At 42.9% G+C, this 10,869-nt stretch overlaps 1 protein-coding gene across 2 annotated transcripts in view; it reads left to right on the top strand.

Annotated features, from left to right (window-relative positions):
* FAM135B (family with sequence similarity 135 member B) overlaps window positions 1-10,869 on the top strand; it is a 369,078-nt gene that overhangs the window by 99,024 nt on the left and 259,185 nt on the right. For both annotated transcript variants that reach the window (XM_019528199.1, XM_019528198.1), the window contains exon 2: window positions 3,783-3,878. In XM_019528199.1, coding sequence (XP_019383744.1) covers window positions 3,802-3,878 — 77 coding nt within the window. In that variant the 5' untranslated portion in view covers window positions 3,783-3,801. The remainder of the gene's footprint in view (window positions 1-3,782; window positions 3,879-10,869) is intronic.

The raw sequence follows: 10,869 nt of genomic DNA, 5'->3' as shown, positions 1-10,869 counted from the left end.
CCCCCCCCCACTTTAATAGCAAGTTTTGGCCACCTAGAAAATCCACAGTAACATACAGGCTGCTCTATAGGCAGGAATGATGGGACTGCATTTTGGAGGCTCGTTTCCAAGATGTGTTTTGCTTCCTGAGAAACAGCTTGCCGCTTTTTCTTATGCTTGTACTAAGTGAATGTTTCAAGGTTTTATGAGTCATTGTTCTTTAGCAAAGGATGTTTTATTTTCCTCCCTGGCCCCTGATTTTTTTGATGAATTCTGTGATGGAAAACAGACATGTATGGAAAAAACAGTGAGGAAATGTCAGGCTATGTACCCTTTGATTTATAGTCTGCTGGGGCAGGTAAACATGTTTTATAGTACTGTAGAACAGCTTCTGAGAATAAATCACACCTGCTGAGCCCAAGCCTGCTGCCCCAACCCCGGTGAACTGCAGTCTTGGTCATGTAAACCCTATGTGGCTCTACAGAGATATGGGACAACATTGTTCTCATTTGCATTCAATGTGTCCCCTTTGGTTGCTTGAACATTGATTTTAAATCTCAACTAGAAATACAATAACCAGGTGACTTTCATAGTTTCTAGGGTTGGAAGGGACCTGAACAGATCGTCAAGTCTGCCTCCCTGGCCTGGGCAGGAACGGGTGCTGGGAGGTTTTGTTTTTTAATGTCTCTGAGTGCACTTATGTGTGTAAGTACCAAAAAGTCCCAATCATATGAAAGAGCGCAGGTTCGTTGATGAGTTGCCACTAAAATGAACTCCATTGGCCCAAAGACAGTGGCCATTTCATGGCAGTAGCAAATGAAAATGAAGAGAAGCATCGAACTTGGGCTAAGAGGCTTCAGCTTAAACAACCACTACCCTGCTCTATCGGCAGCAAAAGAAAATGATATCAAGTATTGATTAAAAAATGTAAATGAGGTAAACAAGGTTCTTTAGATAAATGTGATGTCTTTTATTAGACCAGCTAAAATAGTTGGAAAAATTCTTCTTTGCAAGCTTTTGGGTACAAACACCCTTCTTCAGGCAGATGGAGACTTCTTCAGGCAGATGCTCCCTCTGCGTGAAGAAGGGTGTTTGCACCCATAAGCTTGCAAAGAAGAATTTTTCCAACTATTTGAGTTGGTCTAATAAAAGATATCAAATTTACACAAAGAAACTTGTCTGCCTATGTCCTTAGACCAACACAGCTACCGCCAAAACCTCTGATAAATTCAGTCCATGGACCCAACCCTGTGTCATTCATGTGGCCCCAGTGCCAGAGGAGTTGAGCCGCACTGTATTAATCCAACAAGGGTGATTCAGCTGGGGGCCTGCAAGCCCTCTCACTTGGGGGAACTGCCCCCTTGTAAGGCAGCTAGTGTTTCTAATGCTCCTTCTTCAAGAGGAAGCAGCATTTCATCATTCATCGAAGGTACAAAAGAGACCAAAGAAAGGTAAATGAAATAAGGGCCTGTATACACATTTTTCTCTTTACCTAATCCTTCACATTTCTTCAGCCTAACCTATCCCCACTTCTGGTTGGGAAAACCAGACTATCTCCTCTGCTTGCTGCTTCCATCCATTTAAATGTCAGCCCTGCTCTGCTGACAACCCACTTATGCCCTTCTTCTTTATACCCACTATCTTTCACAGTTTAGTACCCCCTTTGAACATAGTCTTTTATTCTGGGAAGCGTACTCCTCACCCGATTATGTGGAGCAGGCCAGCAGCAATTCTCACAACTAATGGCTTCCCTATTATATCCTCAAGTTTATTATAGCAACTTATTATTGCCACTGCCTTGTTATTTTAATATTCCTTTCCCCCTTTATGGCCTCGTTTGACTTATCCTACTTGATTGCAGGGAGTTAGTGTTGTGCAGGTAACCTGAAGGGGGGGAAACATGATACAAATGACACGAGCTTGGCCAGATAGCAGCATTTGAGTTTACCTTTGTCATTTCAGAATTATAATAGAAATCATAATGGTGAGACACCTGAATTCATTTTAACAGAAGTTTGGTTCCATATATTGGAGTTTATGGATCTAGTATAAATAAAACAAGTAGGTCAGCAGTTATTTCCCATATATACAGTATCTGCAGCTGTAAATTTTTAAACAGGTGCACGCACACATGCATGCATGTGAACAAATATATATAAAAAAAAGGATGTGGCTTTATAGATATATACATGCATAATATATACATATACCTACAGACACAAATGTATGGTATGGCGATAGATAGATAGATATAGATATATAGATAGATATAAAATACACTTAAAACTTCATGCTGCAGAACCTGTCACTCTTGAATCCCAGTCTGCAATGCGTGTTTTTTCCAGCAGTGGCAAAAAAAGGGACGTGAGCTGCTTGTGAAAAATGAGACTGTATGAGAAGGACAGCCATTAAAAAGAAAGAAAGCAAGAAAAAGAAAAACAACAACTGTGTTTAAATCTTGTGGAATAAATAAACCAGTCACCTGGGAAACGTAGAGTCAGGAGTGGGCAAATAGACTTATCAGGCAGCTACAGTGCATTTCTTGTTTGACAAATGTGCATGTAATAGACCATCAGAATCCTGCTCTGCCTTGCACGGATGTACAAGCGCCTACCACACTTTTGGCCATGACGGGAGCAAGAGTCGTGCACAGGCTCTTTACCTCTCCCATTGCAAAGGTAGGGCAGGATTGCAGATGAGGGCTTCTCTAACTTCTAAATGGGGAACTTGTTAATGCACTTGTTCACAGTCCATGGCCTCAGGGAATCGGGCACTTCTTACCCTTGCTTCCATGTCTTGTTAAGGAAGAAGAGCTGAAATTGAGGCTTTTGAGGCATCCTTCTCCACGCTAATACAAGAGTTTTATATGGAGGGGAGTAGAGTGCATGGTTCGATTAAATTGGGTCTGCCACATTTTGTCTGCAATATCCTTGGTATCATTCAGACTGCTTCTGAGAGCTGGCAGTCCGTTAATGGCAAAGTCTTGGGAGGATGCAGGGAGTAATGAACTCTTAGTTGGCCAAAGTCCCTGATAAACCCTTAGCTTGGACCTGCTGCCACACTGCAGAATTGAAGAGCGCAGTTGTGGGTGTTGGGTTTTGCTTCCTGAAATCAACACTGGCAGAGCTCTTTTGAGGAAGAGACAAAATATTATCACTCTCTAACCTTAACCCCACCATAACCTTATCTGAGTGGCATTGAATCCCTTGTTGAGGGAAGTCAACATTACTGAAAGCAGCAATCCTTTCCTTTTATTATTTTGGAATTAATTCTCTTCCCAGAAAACCGTCCCTCTCTTTTCTTGGGTAAGTGTCTTGGTAGGAGAGGGTAAAGGAGACGGGTATTACTCTACTGGCTTTTGGCCAAGAACTCGGGATTTTTGGTCTATATTCTATTCACTGTGTCAACCTGTTCTGTCTCTGGCCTTTGGATTCTGTAAAATGGGAATAATATTGTCCATCTCCATCATAGGAAGGTGATTATAATAGCTAAGCAGAGTTTGGCTAGTGCTGTGAGAACTTGCACTAATTCTGGTATATGTTTCAATTATTATGATTCAGTCCTATGCAGCAGTGTTGTTTTGTCCTCAAGTCTAGTTTGACTTGAATGTATCATTATTGTCCTTTGGTACGATGCTTATCAAGTCCAAGTCGAGAAGACCCTTCTCCCAAAGAAAGGCTTCCATTGACCTCAGTGGGCTTTGTATGAATCCCAGAGTGCTGACCCAAAAAGGGAGTGATTGATGTGAATTTGTTAAGCAAAATATTCAGAGTGCTTAAAATAGCTGTATATGTGTCGTTTAGGTGATGACCTGAAAAAATCATGTCGGAGGTACAGGGAACGGTCGAGTTTTCTGTGGAGCTACACAAATTCCATAATGTGGATCTCTTCCAGCGAGGGTGAGTTTGGAGTTTCTACTCGTTGTTAGCTGTTTGCCTAAGAACCATTTGTGGAAAAAGGCTAGTTTTTAAAACAAGTTGCTTCCTGCCAAATGCATTTGTACTTCATGACATCTCTTGAGGGGTGGAGGGAGGGAGATCATTCGTCTTTCATTGCTGTTAAAGATGATGGGCATGTTATTTCCATTTATCGTAAAGTCAGATGGGCTGAATTATTCAAATGATGCCATATAAAATCAGACTAGAGGCATTTAACCATCTGCCTATGCTTAGGCACAGTGACTGCTTTAACTCAGATGAGTTAGCAATGTTGCTCTGATATGAAAGACAGCTGCACTGCACTCCATGTTAAACAATGTCTGTTTTGGGGTCAGTCAGAAGGCAAGGTAGATATGCACCTTTATAGACTAAGCAGATAAAGAATAGCGTGTGTATACACACATATACATGCATTTGTGCATGTGTATATATAGAAAGAGTGATTGACTGTGCACAGGTGTGTATATATACACACGAATATAAATGAAAGGTGCATGCTCTCTCTCTCTCTCTTTCTCTTTATATATTATATTTATATAATTATATTTATATATATATAATTTATTTAGTTTATAAAGGTGCATATGTAACCTGTCTTCTAACTGACTTCAGGCTAACCCAGCTAACGTCCTGTCTATTTTGGGGTTACATGTAGAATAAGTACATTTTCCTGTTTAATGGACTTCTGTTGATTCAGAGACATTTAGAACTGAAGCAATGAATATTATTTGCTACATCCTAAACCTGTGTTTAGAACATCTGTGGTTTTCTTAACCCCTGTATAATATATACTGAGGCCCAACCCCTATTGACTGTCTACTATTGTTACTTCTAAGTGACAAATTCCACTTCCTTACCTAGTCCTTGCCTGGCAGTGAGGAGGTGCAACGCTCCTGGGGTTATTAGATGAAGGGAGCCTCTAACAAAGTCGAACGAATGTTACTCTGTTTCTGTCATTTTTTGATCCCAGGTGTTTCCTGTGATTCTTGTAATCAAGGCAAGGACCTATTTTGATGGTCTACTCAAAGAGGTTGTGAAGGTGTCTACGTTCAGGAGTCTTTGGGAGTGTGTTTTTTTGGCAAGTGATCATTGCATGGTCTGGTGGGATTTTGTCTTTGGTTCACAAGTATCCATTGGTTGATTCCTAAAGACCCACTATCCCATTTCACCCTCGCATCTCAGTTGTTACAGATGTCTTGGATCTCCAGGTAACTGCTACGTAAACTTTGGAACCGTTCAGGTGCTGGGATAATTTAGTTACTCAGAGCTGCCACCACTTGGAAATGGAGTGTAGTTTTTTTTTTTTTTTTTAGCTGTGATGGACTGCGAAATGTATTATGAATCTGGTGGGAAAAGGTCTGTGTTTGTGAGACTGCTCCGAGAAGTGAAACCACCAAGTCTCTATGAAGAAATTCTAGTTTAGGTATGAACCAGAAATCCTTTTTTTTCTTTTCTTTTTTTTTTTTTTTTTTTTTGTGGCAAGTTCTTTGCTCCTGAGAAATGTTCCACGTCTCCAAAAGATGTAAGCCAAATGTAGATCCAATGACTTAAGGGAGATTGAGATGTGGACTAGACCCATGGCTTGTAGCTAAAATGATGACATATGATGTATTCTGTGAATGCAGTCATAGCTGAACTACTATATATGTGTCCATTGTCTCTATTTGCCAATTGTAAATAAGCCTACAACTCAACCTAATGGCTTGAATATGAATTAATTTTCCTAGGAGTAAAATGTGATCATGAGAATGTGAGTTTAGCCCCAAACAGATTAAACAATCTTCCCATTTTACTATAAAGTCACTTATGTTTTTGTGGGATAATGAATATTTAAATTGTTTTGGGGTTTTTTAATTCATTTTCTTAAAAAAAAAATGATGCTTGGATTCAGAGAAGGCAACTGCCTATTGCTCTCTGTTGGTGCTTGCTACTTTTCCTTTTGATAAATGCTCTCTAATAATTGTTCATATTGCAGTAGTTTGCAAGGCGGCTGTATGCCTGTTGTCTGCAAGGATTCTCAAGGAAACCAAGTCAATACGTCACAAGGTGCATACATGCATTTAAATAGACAGAAACTTGAAATTATGGACCTTGCTGCACCCACACAGAAAACAGTAACTATTCATACCACAATGAAGATACTGATGATGAAAAATGCAATATTTTACTTGCCCACCCTCAAAGATCGTTTGCGCTGTGGATGAGTAGACACTTTCGCTGCTGATAGGTGAACGTCTCGAGCGGCGGTTCTCAACTGGGCTGCCGAGCCATTGCTTCAAGGGTGCTGCTGCTCCAGCCATGTGGAGCTGCCCTCTGTGCCTCTGTTTCCAGGTGACCCAGGCTGGGGTGGCTGCAAAAGGGACACTGCTTCCCAATCCAGCCTGACATGTGCCTCCTGGAAACAGTCACCTAAGGCAGGTACACTGAGCCATGGAGGCAGCGGCAGTGTGAGAGCCACTTGCCAAGGGATTTATCTCCAGGCTGCCGTTCCCAGGTGGAGCTGACCTGTGCATCTCTGATTCAAGGAGGTGCTTGTGGGGCTAGACCAGGAAGTGGTTGTGGCAAGAGGGGTTGCTCCTGCTTGCGTTAAATTTATCTGATCAATAGGCTGAGGCAGTACACACATAGCTCTTAACTGGGATGTCATTAAACTCCGAATGGAGGCATGCTTTGAGCCCAAAATGGTTGAAAACTACTGGTCTCAAATTGATTTTCAAGCAATAGGTGATTTATCTGAAAATCCCAGCTGTGTGCTACATAGAGCGACGTGAAAAGAGTCCTTGGGCTGTGCAATAAAAGACCTGTTGTTACTGCCTGACTGTTGAAAGTACACAGTATCCTGTATGATGGCTAACAGCATGAAGCTGTAGCCAGGTTTTCTGCATTTATTTCTGCAGCCATTCTGATTAGGTATAAAAACTGATGGGGGGGATAAAAAGGTCCTTTATGCATCTTATAGATGGAGTTCAGATCCTAGAAAGCTCTGAAAAGGATGCAAAATTATTTGAACCTTACAGAAAGCTCCTACTGGCTTTTGTGGGTTTGCAATTAAGTTTTATGAAAACCATTTTTTTTCTTTTTAAATGAATGAGGAGGCATTATGGTTGCATTGGGTGCTTTAGTTGACTCTGAATTGGTTTTCTTCTTTAGAAAAGGACAAATGCATTGCTTTCCTATAAAATAGATGCTTATTTCACCAGTCTGAGATCAAACTCAGCCTCAATACATTGCAGAGATGGATGTGAAAGGAGAATTATGGCATTACTCAATCCAGTCCTCTCCACAGGATACAGAGAGCACAACGATATTTCTTTCTGACCAGCTGACATCTGTCACTTTTTCTCTGTGGCCCAGCGATTAATATCTAGCATCCTTAGTTTTGAAAGAAGCTTGGCTACACCAAGTAAGAGTATTAGGAAGGCAGAGCACAAACCTTTAACGAAGGCACTTGGTTCATTTTATTGCTAGAAAAAGTTGCAATTCCAAGCAGAGAGCTGCGTTCTGACTTTTTCATCTGTCTCTGTGGCAGGGATGGGCAATTATTTGGGCTGGAGGACCACTTAGGGAGTTTCGGTGAGCTGTTGCAATGCCAAGCCAGTGCCACTGCCCCTCTACCCACAACAGCTCATCAAAACTCCCTAAGCGGGGGACCACTAGACCAGTCTGGGGCACTGGGCAAATGAGGTCTTCAAAGAGCGGGCAGGGAGTGCTCAGCCAGGTGGATGAAATGGGGCCATGGGTAGGCGGGGAGTGGCATCCGGGAACAGGGCAGGTGGGCAGGGCTGGGGCTGGGATCGCGTGGTGGTCACAGCATGGGGCTGGGACTCGGGGCAGAGCTGTGATCCGCTCTCAGCACAGCCTCATGCTGTCACCGCCCAATGATCCCAGCCGTGGCCCTGTCCCTGCCCATCCATCCCATTCCTGGACACTGCTTCTCACCCACGGCCCCATCTCATCTGTCCAGCGAGCATGCCCTGCTTGTGGGCAGCCTGTGCCGATCTCCTCGGAGACCCTGGCTGCCTGCCCGCTCTGTCCAGCACCCCAGCGGTGGGTGTGGGGCAGATGGGCTGGGGCGCTTGGGCAGCGGGATCGGGTCTGGTGCAATGATGATACTGGCAGTGGCAGCCAGAAGGGGCTGCCACCGCTGAGGCTGCAAGGAAGAAAGTCTGGCTGCCATGTCGCCCCAGCCCTGCTGTGCTCCTGGGGCAGGGGAAACTGGCTGCATGCGCCACAGCTCAAGGTGCTCCCTGCCACCACTGGCTGGATAAAATCCCTTAATGAGCTGTATTTTGCCCACCCCTGCTCTATGGGGACCCGGGGAGGCAGGCATTGTTCTGGAAGCTGGGCTTCTCCCTTTGAACACTTGCAGTAATACAGTAGAAGACTAAGCACCCTCATCGGCTGGGACTAATCCCTGTGTGCTTGTTAAAATGTGTTGTTGAGTGGAACTGCCAGGCATAATTACTACAGTAATGTACAACAGCATTGCAGCTAAAATCCTGTTTCATTCAGGATTAAATTTACAGGAACTCGGTTCACTTGCAGAGGTAACAGTTACGGTGTAAAAGCTGATGCAGGCTCCCAAGCTACAAACCCTCCTTCCCAAACGCTGCATTTTCAAGAACTTGAGCATATAAGAGCATCTAGGAAGATATTTGTTCAAGCACTCACAAATAGCAAAAGACTTCCCAATCAGAGAAGCAAGATCTCTTTAGAGACCCTTAAAAGGAGGAAAAAAGCTGGATTGTGGAAACTATTAGTCCTGCGATGGACTGGAGTCTGGTGGTTCAGCCTTATGTTGCCTGGGCTGCAGATCAGTTTGGGCGCAGGAAGCAGGAGTTTGAGGTGGTTCAGAAATCGTCCTGTTTCTTGAGGTGTAGCACAGAGAAGCTCTCACTCGATCGCAGGAGACCGCCAGCCTAGTCTGAACTCAGTAATTTCTGCAGAACGCCTTGGCTCTGACATTCGCATCAGATCTTGTGGTGCGGGGGCAAATCTACCGCTCCCCGTTACCATAATGAGTTTCTAATTACCCTTGCATCTTTTTATTTTGGTGCTTATCCAGTTTTGCTGATTAATATTCCAAACATATGCTACCGATAGGTGATACTGAATTAATTTGTTTGCAGTCATTATTCTTTCTGTCGACACCCTGCATAATGATCTGAAGTTTCCTTCCCTTCTCCGACACGGCATTTGTATCTTCACGTTTTAAACTCTTTATTTTTTACCATCCCTCCTATAGAGTTGGCATCCTTCTGGATGATTATATCTAGTTATTTAATGGCTTCTACCCCGTGATAACTGATTATATGTCAAGTATTAATGAATTAGTTCTCGCATTCTCCTAGTGACATTATGCCAGGACGGTGGGAAGTGCAACCAAAGAGGAGCTTGACTAAACAGTGAAACTCTTCAAGAAGATGAAATTTAAAAAGGAATCATACAAAATTAGAAACTCGTCCCTGTTGCTAAGCATGAGTAGTAGAAGTATAGGGCAGACATATAGAGAGAAAATCAGGAAGGTCAAGGCAAAAACTGAGATATAGGTAGAAAGGGATAAAAATGGTAACAAAGCTCCTCCTGTCATAGTATGACAAGTATTATGTCCCTTTTTATACAGGAAGAGGAAGCTAATAATTAATAATGAAATGCTTTAATGCCTTTTTTACTTCAGTCTTCTCAGAAAAGATCAATTATCAGATGAGAAGGACAGTTGCTGGCAAGGAAAGAGGAGCAGATATTTAGCCTTGAATAAAGATCATTTAGACAAGCTGGATGCTTTTAGTTCATCAGGGCTGGATGGGGCACCGTATTTACTCAAATCGAAGATACCCCTGATTGTAAGATGACCCTCCAATAGTTAGATTCTATATAAGGAAAATGTATAAATTTGGGTTATAATTTTCAGGTATAGAATCTAATTATTGGAGGTTTTGCCTTGAATTTGTCCCTTCCCATTGCTACAGCAGGGAAAATAAATCTGGGAGGTCATGTAGCCCCTTTCTCTTTCTCCTCGTAGCACCTTCCCCCTCTCTTTACTATCAGATCCTGTTCTCCTGAGCACATAAAAGGGAGAAACAAAGAATAATCTTGAAATTAAAATACTGTAGCATTTTGTGTATAGTACCCATAAACTTAGTTCATTCCAAATTGATGTATACTATCTTTTTTGAAACTGCTGCATGTTTTAGCTCAGGTACTCCATAAACACACTTTTGAGCAGCACATTTTACCTATGTTTGATGGTATGTGTGATATTAGTCCAAAGTCAAAGGAGGATTAAGCCAAAGCCAAGTAACCAGGAGGTGGAAAGTGAAATAAAGAGCCGAAAAGTAAGTCTAGAGACAGATGCAGAGTGGGCAAAGGTGGAGAAGCAGAGAAGAAAGATGACAAAGAAGATGGGAGCAACAATGGAGACAGATGAGTCAGCAAAGAAGATGGCGGAGAGAGAAACAAGGCCACTGATGAGATGCAAGCAGGATCAATGATGGACAGATCTCAGTTCATACAAAAAATACTATTTGAGATATTGGAGGTGCAGAGGGAACATCTCACCAGCCTGATTGCTTTCCAAGCCAGAGAGACTTGGGTTTTACTTACTGGAACAGTGAAGCATATTAAAACTACAGAAGATGATGGTCCTTGACTGTGCAGGATTGCGAAAGAAGAAGCCAGGAGTCCCTAAGATGGGGACTCTGGTGGGGAGGGACACCTATTCTGCAAGTGTCCCAAAGCCTATGCAAGAAAGTTCAGACCCCCTTAGGAACATTGTGCATCAGAAAGGGACAGTGGGGAAGAAGAGGAGGGTGAGAGTGAAGGAGAAAGGATGGAGGAGACCCCGCAGGAGGAAGGAAAGGAGAAAAAGGGGAGTGCAACTAAGGAGGCTCAGGAAGAAATGGGGGAAGAATAGTGGGGAGCAAGAGTGAGCTTAGGCGTGGAGGTGGGGGGG

This window comes from Gavialis gangeticus, unplaced genomic scaffold (genome assembly GCF_001723915.1).
Source record: "Gavialis gangeticus isolate Ggan-Ray unplaced genomic scaffold, GavGan_comp1, whole genome shotgun sequence".
Lineage (NCBI taxonomy): Eukaryota > Metazoa > Chordata > Crocodylia > Gavialidae > Gavialis > Gavialis gangeticus.
This window is presented reverse-complemented; position numbering and strand designations above follow the sequence as displayed.